Here is a 21,853-nt window from a genome sequence, read left to right as displayed (position 1 = left end):
TCAGAGAAATGCAAATTAAAACCACAATGACACATACACAAATAAATTTCAATACAAAATAATGAAAATAGAATGTACAAAAACTCATTCAAGAGCTAAATTAATCATCCAAATAAATATTGAGCAAAAGAAGCCAGACTCAAAAGAATATATACTACATGATTCCATTGTTATAAAGTTTCAAAAAAGCCTAATCTCTGTTGGGAATTAAAGTTAACCTCTGCTGAGGATGATGGGGAATAGTGATTGGAGGCAGCAGGGCTTCTGGAGGGCCAGCAAGTCCTTGATGAGGGTGGTGGTTATATGGCTCTGTTTGTTTTGTGATGATTCAGTGAGCTGTATGTTTACGACTCGGAGGCCTATCGCTATTCATTTTATGCTACAATTTATTTATTTTTTTTTTATTTTTTTTTTTTTGATATGCTACAATTTAAAAAGAAAGAAAAAGAAAGATTGGTGAATTCTAGTGTTGAGAAAGAATGTAGGATACTGAGCACTCTCACACGTTGTTACTAGGACTCTAAATCAGTGCATCTTTTTGGAAAGAGTGATAGTATAATATAAAATTTTAAATATGTATGCCCTTAGATCTAGAAATTTTTTATCTGGTATTGATTTTGCAGAAAAAATTACATATATGCTGAAATACATAAATACTAGGTTGAAAACTACAGAACTATTTGTGAATCGGAAAAGTAGGGAACAAAGTCAATAACTGTCAGATTTGAGAATATATAGACATGTAAGATATTATAAAATCTACAGTGGGAAGCTCAGATGTCATGATAGTTGTGGAGATGCTTCGAGAAGTATGAAATTCGATATCAGTGCAAGATGCTCTTGGAATACTTTCAATTTGTACATACATAAACTTTTAAAATTTTTTTGAATTCAAATTCAATTTGTACTACATAGATTAACCTGAATGCCCTGGATAAGGATAGGAAGGAAGGGACTTTTCCATATTAATCTCCCCAATAACTTCCTCAATAGAGCAAAAATGGTTCTAGTCTGCTGTGAAGGAGGAAAAACTTGTTTTAATGCTGAATTAATCTAAGGTATCCACACTCTTTACACAGAATAAGTAAAGATAAATGGATATTGATATTTCTATACCTGGTCAAGCTCCTAATTTGTTCCTCCTGGTTCACTGGCCTTTCGTTAGCTACTTTTTAATGTAACAAGTCTATCTAAAGTACTCTAAGGTTTGCAAAGTGCTTCACACAGGAGTCTTTCATTTGCTTTTGACAGTAATGTCAGTATTGACTATCATTAGCTCTGTCTTAAGACACGGTAGCTTATTTAGAAAGCAGCAGAGTTATGACTTGAAACCAGGTCTTCTGATTCCATGTTACATACTCTTTACTCCCTTAGGGGTTGCCTCTTAGGTTTGTGGTGGTGGTGGTAGTTTTTTATTCCTGGTAAGAAAAGGAAGAGAACTTTTGGGTTTGTAAATGTATAGTCTTCTATGTAAATTCTAGACATGTATTTTGTTTAATACTCCTGTCTTTGAATTTAACAAGAAAAGATTGAGACACTAGAAAAAATGATTATTTCAAAACCTTTCTTAGACACTGAAGGGTACTGAACCTAAAGGGAATATAAGGCCTCAAATCTGAAAAGAGAGTTAAGTGATCCCCAGTGGGAGGGTGCTGTGATTGCTAGAACCCCGGTGATCACATTAAAAGGCAACAGGAAGAAGGGGCAAAGCAACAAAGAACCAGAACTTTTCTCCCTCTAAAGTCAGGTTGATAACAATAATACCTGAAATGTATTGTGCACCTAGGGTATTCAGGTATCGAAGTCTTTCATACCTTAACTCATTTAATTCTCAGGGTAACCTATGAGGTAGACTTTATTCTTAACATAAGGAAACAGTGGCACTGAGAGCATGATTTTTTAGGAGAAAGGCTTTTAATGGAAAACTTAAAGATGCTAGGACTACAAACAGAGAGGAAATATTATTCAAGACTGAAAATGGTTTTGAGAGGAAAAGGTTTTGAGGTTTCTCAAACGCTATCTATCTATCTATAAGGAAATCTTAGAATTCCATTTTCACTTGGAATGACCAATATTCCTCCTGCTGTGTGCATTTATAAAAACAAACTCTAAATTTATAACACCATTTACAAGTAACTAATAAAACCTAAGCCCTGGCTCTCAGTTAAGAGCTTTTCCCAATATCGCATGAAGCCTCTGTCTTAACTGTGTCTACACTGTCAACTTTTCATGTTTAAACAAGTTTGATACGTCAATCTATATGTGAACAGGTTTAAGTGGTCCAGGTGGAGCTTCAAACCTGCTCAATACCATCAAATATTTATCTAAATGTATGCAGAAACACTGGGCAGACACAGCATCTCCCAAGCACATGTACACAAGCACACGCAGGCACACATGCCTCACTTGAACGGATGTGACCAAAGGTCTCTCTACCTACAATTCTGTTTCTTGATGAGGATGGAAAGAAGCTTGACTCGTCTTCAATGAGGAAGAGTTCCTGCCGATGTCTGGTGAATTGGGCAGTGAAATATTCAGGACGAGGGTGCCTCACGTTCTTTGGGAGCTTCAGAGGTCCAAGCATGTAACTAAAGGGGAATGTCTCAGCTGGAGGAATATCACTCTCCTGAATAGGCATTTTGATTCCCAACACTTCAGCGTAAGTAACTAGTACCTCCCAAGGGGCATGGATCTTGACAAAATAAGTCCTCCCATCTTCAGAGTTCTGCATAAAAAGACAGCAAAATAACAGAAAGCATAATGATTTAAGGGACAAATGCTCAAAACATATATCTGTATATTATATTTACATATACATGTAGATGCGTAAATGTTGTGTGTACATGTGTGTGTGTGATAGAGACAAAGAAAGAATACTCTAAAAATATATTTCAGAGTCCGTGTATACTAGCCCTGCTATAAAATCATAAATATTTGTGATTCTGGGCAATCTATTAAGTTATTAGTGACTAACCATGATCCTGAGCTTAAGGTATATGAGGGATACGTACAATGTATAAGATATACTTATTTTTCTTACCCAGCTATGTATAGCTTATATCTAGAGGAAGAATTTTAATAAGTAATAAGGTTCATTACACAGGAGAATGACTAAGTTATAGATTGTGTAGTATAACACATATTTATTAGTTCAGGAAAAAAAACAGGGATAAATAAGAACTAGAGAATACTAGAGTTTCATGGACAGGGTGGAATCAGAAATAGGTCTTTAAAAATAATTTTGAAGGAAATTCTAGAAAACCAGTAGATGGAGAGAGGTTTTAAAAAATAAATAAAAGAATTTGCCATTTTCATGAGCAGAGGAAGTTGTCTTGGCTGACACAGTGGGTTGTGCTATAAAACAGCCAGGTTAACTAGAGTGCCAGATTACACGCAGCCTTCAAAATGAGAGATAAAACAATCTTTGTACCCTGAACAGAATTATGTATGTCTATTTTTACAATGTTCCACTCATCATCTTATATTCAGAGCACTGACCTACTTATTTACTGGGAAGACCACAGGCCCTGCCATCTACAAATCTGTACCCAAAAAACTATTGTATAGCTCCCAAACAATCAAAATCAATCCCAAAATCAATTTGGCTATCTGGTCAAAGGCCATAGCAGAAGAAAATGATGCTTAAAACACCAAGACTCTGATCCAAATGAACAGCTACACCTACCCTTTTGTCTTCGACTTCCAACTCAAGACCTGTTTTTCTGAGATTTTGTTCAAATTCTTTTCTCCTTTCCTATGGAAAAACAAATCAATAAAATTATGTGAAACACTCTTGTTTGCCCAGTGATAATCAGATGGCCCTCTGCTCCTCTCATGATTGTATATAAAAGTATTTTATGTATTAGCCCCATCTTAGCACCATGTCCTGCTCTTCACCTGTACTGAAATTCGCAATACAACTATACAAATCCAATATACCAAGGAATAGTTTCCACAAAATGTACAAGACCCTATCTGAAAATATGCGCAAAACTTTACTAAATGACATTTAAAAAAAAACTTGATAAACAGAGAGATATATCATGCTTCTAGTTGGGAAGACTACTATTACAAACACATTAATACTCTTAAAAATAAATGATACATTTAATTCAATTTTAAGGCAAAATATCATTATGGCTTTTTAATCTTGAAGAACAGCATAGCTTCAGTTAGAAAAAATTTTTAATAAATTAAAATAAATTAAAACCATCATTACTGGTGGGCTTCAAAACAATTCACTGACAGTTGAAAAATCTTTTGGCTTTCGTTATAATTTAAATGTGTTTATAATTTAAATATAAAGGATGTGACAGTAACTGAAAATTTAAAAGGCTTTTTGATGATACTATAGAATGCTAAGCTTCAAATGGAGAGGTCTACCTTGACATATCTTCAAACTTTACAAAGAGTAAAAGATAATTTACTGTGCTCTTTTTCTCCACTTGCAAAGTTTGCCACAGATGAGGTCTACAGTAGTGGTACAAAGTTTCCTCCCAACTACCCTTTCCTAATCGCCCTTCTTCTATGGTATTAGATTGAGGCAGACTGCAAACTCCCAGAAAACCAAAGGGAAAGGGGGAAAGAGGTGGACAAGAAAAAGGAGGAGGGACATTCAAAATATGGTTATCAGAACTGAGAAAGTGAACTACTCTTTTCACTCTCGTGTAACAAATGCTTTTGCAAGCTACATGGCTGCCAATTCCCTGAGTTCAACAAAACTGAAGAGCTAGTAGGATTGTTAGTTGATGGGCCATTAAACACTACTTTTACAATACATTACTATAATTTGGGGATAGAATTCAGGGGTTCAAAAAGATGAAAATAATAATATTTCTACTCCAATCTACTTATTTACTGAACAAGCTGAATTTATACCACCATATAAAAACAAGAGAGCAATATAGTTGAAGCTGAACTATCTCACTCTGGAAATAATTCCTGTTTATCTATAAATATTTTTAAAGCCCCTCTGTCCATCTCATTAACTGACAAACTTATGATGAGTTTATTTTTTTATCTTTGATTATTACTTGTCAAATTTTGTAGCATATTCATGATGCCTTATTAATTATATAGTTGTACAATTGTTTAAAAAATTCAAAAGAAAAAGTTTAAGGCTTAGACTGTCCTGGCTAAGGGAAATAAAAATATTTCAATGTGTACGCATATATTTGTTGCAGCAAACTTACAATTGAACAAACAAAAGACTCCCAAAGGTAAAACTTTTACTTCAGGAAAAATTTAAGTGGTGAAGATGGGATGGAAATTTTAGGTGAAGGAGAAAAATAATGTAAAATTTCAAGTGCTGAAAGAAGATTTCTTCATATAACTCATTTTTTTTAGATGAATGATGGTGAGTGTCAAATTTCCACATTTAAGTTCTATGAATATATGCTAAAAAGTGGTTTAACTGGACCATTAGCATTACATTGTAAATTACCACCTTTGCAACTATTGAAATGTAGGATCAATACTTGTAGTTGGGGAAGACTTTTAGATAGATCAGGATTTTAGGAGGGGCGGTGGATGTTCAGGAGCTTATTTTGTACCTGCCAAGTCTGAGACGTCTATGAGACTTCCAAGTAGAGACACAAAATAGTCATGTGGGAGAGAAGAATGGACTGGAAGGTGAACTTTGGAATTAGCACAAATGTCGTTTTACAATGGTGAGACAGGATGTGTCCCTGAAGAAATGTATGCAGGCTGGGTAAAGAAGAGGATTACGGACTGGACCCTGTGGTACTACAATAATAAAAGATCAGGGAGAGGGAAAAAAATCAGGGAGAGGAAAAGATTGAGAAGGAGCAACTAAAGAAATAAGAGAAAAACTAAGAGGCTATGGAGTTCTAGACTCCAGGTGAAGAGCATACATATGAGAAGGGAATGAGAAACTGTGGCACATGCTGCTATAAGGTCACTAAGATGAGGGTTGAGACTTGATCACTGGATTTATTTATATGAACATGAGCAGAATGGTTGAGGTGATGGCCTGATAAGAAAGGGTTTGAGAGGAAATGGGACAGAAAAGAATTTGAGTGAAGAATAGTAGCTGGCAGGGAAACTGAGATCAAGTGTAAGTTTCTGTTCTTCGCAAGTGGGAAGCTGAACTGAATGAAGAGGCGAGGCATGACTGCCAGACAGCCTGGAGGACCCAGCTGAGGTCCAAGGGCACAAACACGAGGTGAAAATATGTAAGTGAACTGCACGTCCTTCTTTCTGCCTGGTTCTGGCACACAGTGGGTGGAAAGGTGGGTTCGACTACAGTTGCTGTTTTGCCATGGAAGGACAACTGAGAGAGGGGCAGGGATTTGAAGGCATAGGCAATAGAGTGATTATATTTGTTGACCATGAGATTTAAGCTGGATCAGCACAAGAAAACAGGGGATAAGGACCAGAAGTGAAAAGGGGGTTAAAGTAATTAGATCTTATCTGGTCCTGCTCGAAGGAAGGGTATTAGTCAGATATGTTTGAGAGGTTGGTCAAATAGCTGGATGCCTGGATGAGATGAGAAAGATTTGTACTTATCAGTAATGACAAGTTCTAGAGGAGTGAATGGAAGAGAGATAAATGGAAACAGGTTCCAAGAAAGAGGATAGGATGCTAAAACAGTCATCTATGTAAGCATTGTGATAATCAGTAACTTATGAAGGAGTATTGGTGGAGAGAATGAGAGTGAACCAGGAGTTCAAACTGTTGAGAAATAAAAGGGAAGACCCAGGGACAGATTAACAACAGCAGCGAAGCAGGGCAATGATTAATCTGATCAGAGTTAAGCTTGGGAATTTTAGGGATGACGTAGGAAGAACCGACTGTGATCAACAATTAAATACAAGGAGAACAGGAATTTATCCATCTCCAGAAAAAGGTCCCAGTGTGAAAACCAACCACCACTTGAGAGGACTCTTGGACAAGACAATGAGCCTCAATCAAGAGCCCAGTTCCAGGGGGACATTCAGAGAAAAGGGAAATGATAACTGTGGGTGGATTTCAGGTGCTTGATGGAAGGGCTTCGAGGGAAGAAAGGGACAGGGTCTTATGGGATAATATCGATTTTTTTTTAATTTTTATTTTCTATGATATTATTTCCCACATAAGTATGTTAGTAAATGTGTGTGTATGTGCTTGTACATATGGGTTCATTTATTAATTCATATTTCAAATATCCAATATTTATTGAGCATCCACTATACTGCCACCATTGTTTTAGGCATTTGGGTATACAACACTGAACAAGACCAGTCCTTGGTCTCATGAACTTGTTATTTTATGGTGTTGGACCCAGTAAACGGATTAGACAACAAATACATAAGCTTGGAAAGTATGACTGTTATAATGAGAAGAAAACAGGATAAGGAATAGAGCATAATGTGAAGGCTATTTTGGATAGTGTGGATTAGTCCTACATTTTCAAAATGAAACTGCCTGCAAAAAAAAAAAGAAATATTATATTCAGTCATATACCTCAAATTCTGGAGGTCACATTTAATATTGTGGAGCTACATAAAAAACTATACCAGTCACTTGGAAGAAGATAAAGAAGGTAGTGCTTGAGGAGGGCACTTGACGGGATGAGCACTGAGTGTTATACTGTATGTTGGCAAATTGAACTCCAATAAAAGAATATACAAAAATAATTAAATTAAATTTAAAAAAAAGAAGGTAGTGCTCAAAATGTCCAAAGAAACAAACTGACTTTACATATCTAATCCAACCTTAGGTCTTCTCACCCACACTCAGCTTTCAGTAACATTTCAGAAGCCTCTCTGACTTTTACAATTTAATTCAATTCGATGGGAACAACCCATGGGAACAACCCTGTTGAGCTACAGAAAGTGGTTCTTTTAATGATTCCTATTTCTCTCTTCTCCGTAAATACTTACTGCCTTAAAGTCCGCTTCTTTCTTCATGTCATCAACATATGAAAGCACAAAATCGATTTGCCTAATCCCATCTCGAAAGAAGATAGAATCTTTGCTTTGTTCATCTTTTTTAAACTGCAGGAGACATGAATGACACAACTTTACAGCTTTATTTTCAAATGGCAAACGCACAAGAAAAATTAGCTAAAATTTGGTCTAATTTTCTTTCAGTCCTGAAATGACAGGTGAAGACAAATCACTACAGTTTTCATCACAGGTTTTGTTTGTTTTAGAAAATTATATTTTATAAAGGAGATAGATATACATATATAAACAAGAAAGACTCAAGATAAAGCTAAGCATTTAACTACATGCATACACAACAAAAATGCTGCAATTATACCAAAACAGAAAATGAACTTATGTATACATTGATCCCAAAATGCATATTCAGAGAGAGGCTTGTTATCTTCATTAATATACCAAGTAAGTCCAATAGATAATTCATTTTTACATACTACTTTGAGGATGTAATTAATCAGAGACCAATTAATGAATCTCACTCCAAGAAAATCAACTTATGACTCATGCTTATACTCTTATTTTCATACAATTGCCAATTTCTAATTCAACTTTTGAAGGGTTAAAATAAAATCAGGGTGCAGTTAAAAATTAGAAAGCAGTAGCTTGCCAGCTGAGTTTACTACAAGTCACCACTCATGCAGATCTCCTTTCAACCCCAGTCCCTAAGTGAGACACCTTTGTTTAAAAATCTGTCATCAATTTTCTCAATAGAAGAGTAAAACTGACAAATTCAACTTTCCCATTAAGCTCCTGCTAGAGATCTTCAGAAGAAATTTCATGTTCGACTAATTTGACCTTCCTCAGAGCTTATTTTTAGTATATAATACATAATATTTGGAATATCCTGCATATAATACTTAAAGTGATGCAAGCAGATCATGCATGTGGATGTCAATGATCTCTCTAACCCTGTGGTGCAGTTAAAACTTAACACAGGCAATTTCCCAACTGTTTCAGCTAACCCGTGAATGGAGAACTGGATGTTTTTAATTTTCATATTTATGAAAATGTCATATTTAATTGTCCTATTTATGTCAGTTTATGAGTTTCTGTTATGGTACTCTATGCTGTTTTTCATCCAAGTCAAGCCTGGGAGACCTCCCCTAAAAAAGGCCTGGTTACAGGTTAGTCACGTGTAATAAGACAAAAATCTCATGTTTGACCTGGTCTACGAACAAAGTAACTATATTTTATTTCAGTGAAGGCAGAGCCATTGTGTCTTGGGAAGGACTAGTTCTTGATGTACAGGAGGAAATGAATGGGAAAATAAAGACGAAAGACACATCCAGGGAAGCTAGAGTGTCAGCATCAAAATACAGTCATTCAATTGTTATGTCTGAGTTCCCTGCACCCTAACAAAAGATGCATAATTATCTCCCTTTTCCTAAAGGAAGAAAGTAAGAGAATCTGAGAAAACAAACTGTTAACATATTACTGTTACCTCTTGATTTATAGAAGTCACTGCAGAAATGAAAAGGAAACAAAGCAAAAAAAAATCATTTGAGCTCTTGTAAATCATCATAATATTAGCATATTTTATGAAGTCCACCAAAACTCATGGAAGCCAACTAGGGCAGGAGAAAAAAAAAGAATTAATTGGACTAAATATAATCAAAGCAAAAAAATTAGAGGAGAAAACCCAATAATCCTTATGCTTTTAGTTTGTAACAGGCAAAATATGCAGGGTAGAGATTATTTTTAAAACAATATATATTTACAACTGTTTTTATTGTTTGAACAGGTAAGTCTAGGTCCAAAGAGAAATTCTGATGACAAAAGATGTGCATATAGAATCCAACACAAATCACACTTAGAGTATTTTACTATTAGGTAGGGAATAAACAAAGTAACCAGAAGAATAGTGTCTCCAATTTTTCTGAGTATTCAGTAAAATGGGTATATATACTTCCCTCCTGAAAGCCAAATGCTACCTGGGAAAACTCAAACTTCTATGATAATGGCTGTTCACTAATATTAACAGTAAAATGTTTAAAATATGGAGAAATCACTGGTAACCTTGTAGAGCACTATGAGGTTCACATCTTAGTGCTGTTAAGCAAAAACTGGCTGAAGCAAACAAGGTGAGGAAAACCTGATAATTTTGTTAAGTATAACTGAAGGCTATTAAAAAACATCATTCTTCTGTTTTGCTCAAGACACGACATTAAGATAATATCTTGCAAAGTGTATATGTGTTTGTGCTTATATTTGATTTGTTCTTAGAAATGCCAATTTATAATGAGACAAACATCTGGGTACCTTTTCTTTGAATGAGACAGTTATTCTAAGGTTCATAGTCCAGGATTCCCATTGGGAGTTGATAAACTTCTAAAACTCTAGGTAAATTGTGTGTATTTGTGTATATGTATGTAATATGTGTGTGGGTATATATATTTATATATATATGCGCATATACCAAATATAAACATATATACTACATGTAGCCAATATATATAACATTATGGTATATATTAGTACACATAGTGTATATAAATATGTATACACACCAGATATATATATATTATGTGTAATATATAAATTTTATGTATATGAATAGACACACATATACATTTTTTAGAAACAGGGTCCACTTTAATCAGATCCAGAAACAATTAAGAATCACCATTCTAAAATCTCAGTTGCCTGGGGACTGGGAATCAGTGACAGTCTCTCCAGATCATCAGTGTATGTTGGAATACAAGTGACTAGGGCTATCACTACAGCCATTCAAAGCATAAGCAGCATCATTCAGCACTTGTTTTACCATAAGACGTCGTCTCAGGAACAAATTGAATCGCTTTGCAGACTGTGAAACAATCAACAGAAAGTTAGCAAATCCTCCTGACATGAAAGATTCCAAAGAAAAAAAACAGGTTCGTAAATATACAACCCTTCAGTATGATCACTCAGGTGAGTGTGAGTATGTGTGCTTGTGGTGTGTGTGTGGGGGCATCTAAATTTGGAGGGTAGGAGAAGCTAGCAAGAGAGAAAGAAGAACAAATGTAGGAAGAAAACAATAAAGAATAAAAGAAAGGGGAAACAAAGAGATTTCAAAGTAAATTTCCCTAAGTTCTTTATATGGTAACTTTACATAATATGTATTTGTGGAACTGAGTTAAAGAAGAAAGGAGAGAGAAAAAAATAATGAAGGAAAGCATGAGAAGAATAGAAATGTAAAGTAAAATATGTATCCAAGTAAGTATTCCCATACATAGCAGGCAAAGAAACTAAAATTGCTACAATTATACCGTATGGTACGGAAAGTTCACCTAATAGCATAAAATATTTCATAGCCTCCCAAAATACCAGGGGAAAGAAAGGAAAAGCCATTCGGTTATTTAAAGCTGAATTGTCTTCAATCTTCAGTCACTATGACCATTATTTTTAAAACATCAAGGCAATTACCTAAACACATCTGGGAAAATCAACAATGTTTGAAAGAAAACCAAACAATGGCACAAAAAGACAAGCACTCTGTGTATTTTATAATATAATGAAATGATAAGGATCCTAATAAAATTGTCAATAAAAAGTTTTAGTTCTTGTCATGAAAAGTTTTGCTGAAACTGTTGTCTTCTTAAAATAAGCTAGAGACGCAAGCAGTGGTGGCTACTGGAGTGAAAAATCCCTGCTCTATAAACCGAGGCTCTACTATGCATCAATGAGTTGATACTGCCATTGCTTAAGAACACAACAGACACAAGACAGAGGACAGTCATTGCACAGGGCGTATTATAAAATGTATTGTTCTGCTGGGCTAACATTTTTTCATCTTAGCGCTTTGGTTTTCTTGGGATATTTCATGAGATTCCAAGTTACTGTTAGCTTTTTCCTAAACTCATTACAGAATCATTAAGGGAAAGGATAGAGTTGTGCACTAAGGGGTCATGAAGGACCACATTGTGCCTTTCATGGGCTCTGTCTGGCCTATTTGCTTAATGTGGGCTCCTTCCACCATTATTTTTTTTTTCAATCTAAAAAGAAATAAATGAATGTATGTGTATACACACACACATATACACACTATTATATTTATGGGGGAGTTGTTTCTTTAATTCTGATTTTAAAAGCAATTAAAATATTTCCATGGGCTCCAAAAAGTGTCGTGGGCTCTCGTAAGCATGGTGCCTACTGTGCCTAAAGAATAAATGGGCCCATGGGGTGCCTGGGTGGCTCAGTCAGTTAAGTGTCTGCCCTCAGCTCAGGTCATGATCATGATCGGAGCCCTATGTTGGGCTCCCTGCTCAGCGGGGGAGCCTGCTTCTCCCTCTCCCTCCCCCAGCTTGTGCTGTTTCTCTGTCTTGCTCTCTCAAGTAAATAACTTTTTTAAAAAATTTTTAAAAAGTTACCTAGATGATTGCTAAAAGCCTCCTGCAATAAAAACATCTACTATCAAGTAGGTTTGCAGCTTTCCCAATATGATATCTTCACAATATAAAAACCAATGAGATCAATACCAGTAGTTGGTCCTGAAACATATTGACTCGATAGTTAATATTTTTTTAAGAATTTATTTATTTGACACAGAGAGAGAGAGCACAAAGAAGGGGAGCAGCAGGCAGAAGGAGAGGGAGAAGCAGGCTCCCCCTTGAGCAGGGAGCTCAAAGCAGGGCTGGATCCCAGGACCCCGGGACTATGACCCGAGCAGAAGTCAGATGCTTAACCAACTGGGTCATCCAGGCACCCCAGTTAATTTTTTTTTAAATTTTTTCCCAGTTAATATTTTTTAAACTCAATTTTAAATATATTAAAAGATCTCCACCAAAGGATCTGTTTATAAAAAGATAAAATTACATTCTAGGGACAAAAATTATAGAATTAATAACCTTATTATGTATTTCCATCATGTGCTAAATTATGCTTGCTTTTTAAAAAAATGATTAACAGTGAAACTATTTATTTCTGGTTTTCTGGAAGTACTGAATTTTTTAATATGGTAAATCATCATATTTAATGTACACATCTTTCTTGCCTTTTTCATAATAGTACCAAAATATTAAAATAAATTTTCATTTATCAAAAACTTTTAATAAAATGTTTTCTCTATGTAACTTCAATTCATTAAATTTAACCAAATTTATTTGTAAGAAGACACTTCAGAGTCCTATCTCTGGGAACAGAGTTGATAATCTGTATTATTGGTATCACATAGTAGGAGTTGTCAACAGCATCTCTGTCTCATTATATATTAGTTTTTATCACTCATCTACATTCCTCTTTCTTTATGTATTTCTTTTTTTCTCACACCTTTCCTTGGCCATTTTTTAATGCTTTCGATGGGCCAGCTACCGAGCCATATAGGCACTACCTAGTGTGGTGTGGCAGGCATCACTTCAGAGATTGCTGACTCCAGGTCCTGGCTCAGCTACCTGATCACTGGTAAGAGATCAGCAAGGAGTGAAAGTCCAATATCACAGACAATTCTGGAATGTATACTGTAAATGAATGAAAATCAATATAATTCATGGAGCTGTAATACAATAAGCCATCCGATGCTCTGAATTTCTAAACAAGAAAAAGTCCATTCGCTCTTGAGATTTCAATTTCACATTTAAAACTACATTAATCCTTGATGTTAAGGCTACAAGATACTCAACCTACAAACTATAAAACCCACTTACTGAGTGGATCCTACACAACAACTAAATTTAAACAAAAACCATAGTACTGGCATATCTTAATTTCTTTGTGCCAAACACAAAGTATACTCTGTTACACTAATCAGATAAATCCTATGAATTATTAGCAAATGGTAATAAGGACATATAACCCCCCAAACAGAACTTAGGTTGAATTTACTGGAGAAGATCCTTCTAATGGAATTTTAAGGATTGATTTCTTAGGAATTCACTGTGAAATGGGATTTTATTTTATGAATCTCTAATACCCTTATGCTTAAGACTTTTCCTAACTATGTGTGTATATCGGTTGCTTCACATGAAACTTCTGAAGTTAAATTAACAAAATATATTATTTTATCAACAGGAGTATACTTGACAACTTTGGCTTATACACTATTGGCCATAAATATGCAGAGTTCAATTTTAAATACACGACTGACACATTTCCAAAAGGCCCCAAACAGGCACTGCAATTCATTGCTGATGTAGACCAATACGCAGAAATACGGTTTCTCCCTCATTTCCAAAAATTCAAATAATATATTAAAATTATTCATTGTTTTTTTTGTAATAACATATTTACTTATAATTTTTACTTTTTTAACTAGTGTATATGTATATTTCATATATATATATGAAATGCAATAACATAAAATGTTTGCTCTAGTATTTCTTTTCTGGCCAACATTATTACTCATTTCATAATTAAGTCTGAAATATATTTTGTCATGCATGTTTTAAAAAATTAACTATTCCAGGTATCAAATATAGTGTTTATAGTACTCTAAGCAAAGAATAGAGTGGATCAGAATTTTTATAACAATGAATATTCTAGTGAGGCTTCTGAATATGCTATATTAAATACTTTAACAACTATACGTGAAAAAAAAAAACAGTAAATATTTCCCAATACTACTATCATCTTTTTATGTTAACTGAGACCACATAAAAGGATGCTTACATGTTGAATAAGCCTAAAATCAAAAGATTAAAAGAATGTAGCAGAGAGTCTTTTATATGTTTCCATTTCATACAGGTAAACCTCACTTTTCTCAAGGCCAGTCTGACTTCCTTTGTGAAGACCCTCACATAGGGAGAGCTCTGCGTCTTCTGACATTCTACTTCCTTCGTGTCTATACTACTCATGCAGCACAATATGGTGCTTTAGGATATCTCATATGCTTTAATCTTTGCATGTTTGCACTAATAGAGATCTAAAGGAAAAGTCAAGGGAAAATTCCAGGAACAAAGAGCAAAAAGATAAAATCTAAAATGAGAAACAATGTGAGGCAATCCTGGCAAACCCTGTAGTTTAGTATTTGCCAACAATAATTTCCAAAAGAGAGCATATGTAAAATACAGGAAGGAAATAATCATTATACTGAAGAAAGATTTTTCCTTAGCTGAAAACGAATGCACAAATCTTAGGACAGAAATTATCCTTCATGTGCCATGAAAGATCAGTGAAAGAAGATCACGTTTAGAAGAATGTCCAAGCTCTGAGGCTTTGAGAAATATTTCAACATTGAGAAATATTTCAGACATGCACACCTAAACAAAAACAAACTGAAAACAACTGATTACCTACAATGGAATGAGAATCAAAATGGCACCAGGTTTCTCATGAACAACACCAGATTCACTAAGACAGGAGCTGTACCTTTAAAGGTTTCCAGGAAAAGTTATTTTGAACCTACCGAGACAAACTATACTGTGCACTATATTCCTTTTACTTTTCCTTCTCACCTATTTTTGAAATGACTCTATTTTTAACCTCTACTAGCTGGTTATTTATTCCCTTATGTATATTATTACCCCAAAATAATAAATACACCTCTAAGTTATTGGGATCAGATATGAGGTCATAAGTTTACTACTTTCTGGACAATGCAAATACCTTTGAACACCCTAAGTCCTACTCTGCTTATTATTCCACCATGTATTTCTCATTTCTGTATATCTTTTAAACCCAAGATAATAATTATTTATGCATATATATTAAAATGTCTAATTGAAAGTTGAAAAAAATAAGATCAACAAAATATAAACTATTTCTGAACATATTTACCAATAGATGTGCAAGACATATACTGAAAATGAAATTGTTGTTGAGATGGATTAAAGATCAAAAAAAGAGATATGCTTCATATTCATGTATCAAAAGATCAGTATTGTTAAAATACAGTTTCTTCTCAAATTTTTCTAAAATTCTATGCAACACCAATCAAAATAACCAGTAAGATTTATTATTTTTTAAGATGATTCTAAAATGTGTACAGAAATGCAAGAGACGTCTGGGTGGCTCAGCGGTTGAGTGTCTGCCTTTGGCTCAGGGTGTGATCCTGGAGTCCCAGGATCGAGTTCCGCATTGGGCTCTCCACATGGAGCCTGCTTCTCCCTCTGCCTGTGTCTCTGCCTCTCTCAGGAATAAATAAATAAAATCTTTAAAAAAATGCAAAGAATCTAAAATAAGCCAAACGATTTTGATAAGGGAAAACAAAGTAGGAGTAACCACTACTTTGCCTGATGTTAATACTTACTCTAAAGCAGAAGTAATCAAAACAGTACCATCCTGGCATAAGAACAGACAGATGATGTGGGACAGAACAGAGAGTTTAGAAGTAAACTCACATATATACAGTCAAATGGTTTCCCACTGAAGTCGCAGTGTAATTTCTGAGAAAAGGACTGTCATTTGAACAGACAGTGCTGTATTTATATTAAAAATAAATTTCAATCCTCATCACAAGTCACCTACAAAAGTTAATTCCAAATAGATCTCAGGCTAAAAGTAAAAGTTAAAACCATAAAACTGAAGACAATCTGAGAAAAATCTCTTACTTTGGTGTACACAAAAATCTCTTAGATAGAACACAGGAAGCATGGATCATAAAAGAAAAAGATGAGAAATTAATATCCAAACCCTTCAAAATGTGTTAAAAGATCTGAAGGAAAGTCTCAGACTGGGAGAAAATATTTGCAATGAAAACACCTGACAAAGGTCTTGTGTTCAGAATACATAAACACTCTTAGACATCAACAGGAAGTTAATCAACTCGATTTTTAAAATTATATAAAAGATCTGAAAGGACAGTTCACAGAAGAAGATATGTGAATGGTCAATAAGCCCATGAAAAGGTGTGTAATACCATTATTTATCTGGGAAATGAGAACTGAAATCATAGGATACCACTATCTTCCATTAGATTATTAAACTAAAAAGCTGACAATATCAAGTGTTGGTGAGGGTACAGACCAACTACAACTCTCATACATTACTTATAGGAAAGAAAAATTAGTAACCACTTTTAAAAATAGTTCAGCAATTTCATATAAATGTACACATACTCTTTCATATGACCCAGAAATTTTACTCCTAGGAAATTAATCAAGATCAATTAAAATACATGTCTATAAAAACTATTTGTCTCACTTGAATGTTCCTAACAGTTTCATTTATAATGGTTCCCAAACTGAAAAGAGTATGAATATCTATCAACAGGTGAATGGATAAACAAAATTTGGCATATCCATTCAATGAAATACTATTTAGCAATAAAACTAAATAAATTGATAAAAAACTAAAGATATGTTCAACAAGATTTAATTTACCAATATCATTTGAAATTCCGATGTATCTCAGCAACATTATGCTGAACAAAAGAAGCCAGACACAAAATAGTATATAGAATTTGATACCATTCACATAGCACTTTAGAAACAAAAAATCAAATCATTGGTTGCCTTAGAGCAGCAAAAGGACATTTTTTGAGATAAAAGAAATCTGTATCTTGATTGTTATGGTTTGTTAAAAACTCATGAAACTGTACACTTAAAATAGTGCATCTCACTATATATAATGTATAAACCATAAAGATGATAACTCTTAAAAAAAGTTTTTGGTTTAAACAACTAGAAATTTGGACTGTGTGTAGCTGGAATATGAAATATTATATATATATATATATTAAACATTATTCAGCCATAAAAAAGAATGAAATTGTATGACTTGCAATGACATGGATGGAGCTACAGAGTATAATGCTAAGCAAAAAATGTCAGAGAAAGACAAATATATATGATCTCACTCATATATGGAATTTAGTAAACGAAACAAACAACCAAAGGTGGAAAATAGAAAGAAAAACAAACCAAGAATCAGACTCTTCACTCTAGAAACAAGCTGATAATTACCAGAGGGGAGGAGGTGTGGGGATGGGTGAACAAGGTGATTGGGATTAAGGAGTGTGCTTGTCATGATGAGCACTGGGTATGTATGGAATTGCTGACTTGCTGTACTGTACTCCATGTAACACTGAATACTAACTATACTGTAAATAAAATAAAAACTTAAAAACAAATAAATTAATGCAATGTACTATCCTAGACAGGATCCTGAAATAGAAAAAGGACATTAGGGAAAAACCAAGGAAATCTAAGTATGGGCTTCAGTTAATAATAACGTATCAATGGTTATAACCATTATAACCATTATAACCATTAATAACGTATTAATGGTTCATTAATTGTACCATGCTAATTAATGCAAGATGCTAATAACAGGTGAATATGGATATGGGGTGTAAGTAATTTTATGTACTATATTCATAATAAATCTGTAAATCTAAAACTATACTAAAATAAAAAGATTATTTCAAAAAAGCTTACTGTTTAATTTTCACAACTTACTGTTTAACAATATTTGTCTTTAATTATATCGACATAAAAAATGAAATATCATAAATCATTTTTAAAATCATTTGGAATCTGGAATTTTAGTTACTAACATATGACATATGGGGAAATTATTTACAACTCCTATCACAGGCAGGGGGATAACAATAAAACTATAAACAGCTCCGAAAATAATCAAGAGAAAAAAGAAAAACCTAACAGCTTGACAGGAAAATAGAATAAATGAACAGAGTTATCCAGAAAAATAAATTAAAATGACCAACAACATAAGGAAAGATGAATATCCCCCTCAAAATAAGAGAAATGCAAATTTAAACCACACTAAGATACACAACTAACTAATGGAGCTCCCAATGGCCACTAGCTATCGCATTACCAGAGAGACAAAAATCTACTCGTGACAACATGCTATTGATGAGGCTGTGGGCAAATAGGCATTCTCAGGAACTTGTAGGAAATGCAAAGCAGGATCACCTGGGTGGCTCAGTGGTTGAGCGTCTGCCTTTGGCTCAGGTCCTGATCCTGGGGTCCTGGGATCGGGTCCTACATCAGGCTTCATGGATATGGGGTGTAAGGAATTTTATGTACTATATTCATAATAAATCTGTAAATCTAAAACTATACTAAAATAAAAAGATTGTTTCAAAAAAGCTTACTGTTTAATTTTCACAACTTACTGTTTAACAATATTTGTCTTTAACAATATCCCCTGCCCTCCCCTGCCCTGGGGGAGCCTGCTTCTCCCTCTGCCTATGTTTCTGCCTCTCTCTGTGTCTCTCATGAATAAATGAGTCAGATCTTAAAAAATATATATAAAAGAAATGCAAAGCTGAGGGGAATTTTGCAATATGTGGCCAAATTACATATATGCTTATTCTTTTATACAGAAATCTTATTTAGAAAGATAACACTGGCCAAAATATTATAAGACTGTAACAATATTTGGAGAAAAAAAGATTAAAAAACAATCCAAATTGCATCAATAAAGGGATTGAATGAATACACTATGCTAACCCTCCACAAAGTAATATTATGCAACATACAACTGGATAGGATGGAAATCTATATCAATATTGCATGAACTCAGGTTATGTTAAGTGAAAAACAAGGAACAAATACATATGTATGTGTACACACACACACACACACACACACACCCATATATGGAAAAGTAAAGGACACATTAAAAGGATAAACCAAAATAAATAAGTAAATAAAAAATAAAAGGATAAACCAAATAAAAATGATTACTACAGAGGATTAAGAGGAAAAATCAGGAAGAAAATTTTCTCTGAAAATGCTTTGTTTCATAATTTCATCCTCAAATAGATTTACCTTCAAGTGGGGTAAATTGCTTGAAGCGGGTACCTTCAAGCAAAACTTCAGGGCTTCTTGCTTGTACCAACACCTCCAACGACTTAGACAGACACTAACAATGTGTTCTCATGGCCAAATATTTTGTGAATTTCATAAAGTAAATTATTGTTCTATCCTTCTTCTTAAAGAATGGCACCAAAATAGCCTAAGATTTAGGCTCCACTAAACCATATTTGATCAATGGTTTTCAACTTTGGAATCAAGTAAATGTTTCACACAATCCAAAAAAAGAAAAAAGAAAAAGAGAGAGAGAGAACCAAAGAACCAACAAAGCTGCAGTTATTATGATTTGATCAACCCCACATCCTTCATTCTGGAACGTTATAGATTAGCATGCTACCGAAAAGCAAAACATTACCCATTTTAAAACTGTCAGTATAAAAATATAACTCTATTTCCCCATCTTCCCAAACAGCATCTTTTTTTTTTTTTTACCAAGCAATTAGTGAAAATGTTCAAATCCCTTTATCCTCTTAACTGATATTCAACTCTGATTTTTAAATAAACTGTACTTCATAATTTTTCTCACGAATGCACTTAACAGGTAAAAGAAATGAAGGGATCAAGTATGAAGAAAGAACACTAAACCAGAATTCAGAAACTCGAGTTCTGGTCCAGGATCTGCTTCTTCAGCAGCTGGATAATTTTGGCCAAGTCATTAAACCTCCCAGACCCTTCATTCTTTTTTTCTCATTTATAAAACAGAGAGATTTAAAATGTAAAGCAGATGGCTATGCTTTATGGGTCATTCTCATTAATTCGTTTGAGGTTACTTTTTCTCCCCATAAGAAATAGATTTTTTTCCAAAGTAATAAATTCCTAAATATTACATATGAGCACCTGAAAAATAACTGACATGGAAAAGAGAGCATCACCCTCTCTGACCATAAAAGACCCCCTTTGCGCCCATGCAGGGAAGTATAGGAATGATGGCTGCTCACCACTGGTTCTTCTCCGATGAGGAAGCTGGTCTCTCTGCTGCTCAGGGGCTGCTGACGGTAACATGGGGGAGACAGGATGCTGTTAGTAACCGTGCAAGTGGGGAGCATATAACTTGCAACAACAAAAAATTCTAGGTTCTCAATATAGAAACACTAAACTTGCAATTGAGAGGACTTACAAAACACCTGAGATTGAAGGCAAAAACTCTGTATATATGTGCATCTGTGCACTTGTGTGCTCCTGCTGCGTGTATGTGTGTATGGAGAGAGAGAAAGAGCTTGAGAGAGAACAAGAATTCCGAAGGTACCTTCATCAAATCACGAAAAAAAAAATGGGAGATGCAAGAAACGGTTAAGAAACTACTATATTACAAAGAGGTAACAGAGAGTGCCACCCTCTAATGATGCCGAGCCCTGAACAGGACCACAAGGAAAGGGAGAATTAATTGGCTATTGGAGGCCTTCCTTTTCGACATTTGTTTGGAATCCCTAAATAAATATTAATATTCATATTAACTAATGTAATTGATAAATATTAATTAAAATCATTGAATAACATCATCATTTTATTTAATTTACTAAATAATTAAATTATTAAATCAAGTGAATACCTTAGTAAACATACCACCAGGATTCTTAAGGACCTGCACTTACAACTCAAGGAAAAAAAGCCATGCATGGATATAGATACACACAAAAAACACCTGTAATTAAAGCAATAGCTATGTTGCTCTGGTGTATGGTGGATTTTTAAATCCTCACGTTCCACGACAGATGGCACACCACAGCACATGCTCCTGAAACCACACACTATCACTTCTCTGCGGTCCCCATTGACAGATACCACAGGGTGCTATGGAGAGGCAGCAGCCAGCCGAAGTGACCAGAAGCTCATGTCTATAGACTAGGAATTCACTTACCTGGTTCTTGGAAAAAAAAAATCACAAACAGCATCTCATTATGCCCAGGTGATGTTGGGCAGATGAGTTTTGAAAACAGGAGATAAAAAGTACTATCAACATAAAAAAAAACAAACAAACAAAACAAAACCTCAAAGGGCACTTTGGAAACACATCCAAGGCTACAAAAGTTAAGTTGCAAAATGTGCCACACACGCACACACTACAAGGAGCAACAACAACAACAACAACGCAAACCTAATAATTTGTCTGTGTTCTTAAGGAGGACAAGGAAGAGAATTTTGAAAACCTATTAATTTTCATATTGCAGTATTCAAAATAAATTCCATGAAAAGATGAAATCGGGGTGCCTG

General features: G+C 34.5%; 1 protein-coding gene across 3 annotated transcripts in view; it reads right to left on the bottom strand.

Moving 5' to 3' along the window:
* Positions 1 to 21,853, bottom strand: part of ANO5 (anoctamin 5) — a 94,301-nt gene that overhangs the window by 52,435 nt on the left and 20,013 nt on the right. For 2 of the 3 annotated variants that reach the window (XR_003141300.3, XM_025459773.3), the window contains exons 3-7: positions 20,581 to 20,631; positions 10,711 to 10,752; positions 7,884 to 7,997; positions 3,686 to 3,754; positions 2,441 to 2,725 (exon numbers count right to left, since the gene is read on the bottom strand). Coding sequence is in view for 2 of the 3 variants with exons in the window: in XM_025459773.3 (XP_025315558.1) it covers positions 2,441 to 2,725; positions 3,686 to 3,754; positions 7,884 to 7,997; positions 10,711 to 10,752; positions 20,581 to 20,631 (561 nt within the window). In the remaining variant the exon portion in view is untranslated. The remainder of the gene's footprint in view (positions 1 to 2,440; positions 2,726 to 3,685; positions 3,755 to 7,883; positions 7,998 to 10,710; positions 10,753 to 20,580; positions 20,632 to 21,853) is intronic. The other variant, XM_025459774.3, reaches the window with a different exon arrangement.

The sequence above is a fragment of the Canis lupus genome, chromosome 21 (assembly GCF_003254725.2).
Source record: "Canis lupus dingo isolate Sandy chromosome 21, ASM325472v2, whole genome shotgun sequence".
In the NCBI taxonomy this organism is placed as follows: domain Eukaryota; kingdom Metazoa; phylum Chordata; class Mammalia; order Carnivora; family Canidae; genus Canis; species Canis lupus.
This window is presented reverse-complemented; position numbering and strand designations above follow the sequence as displayed.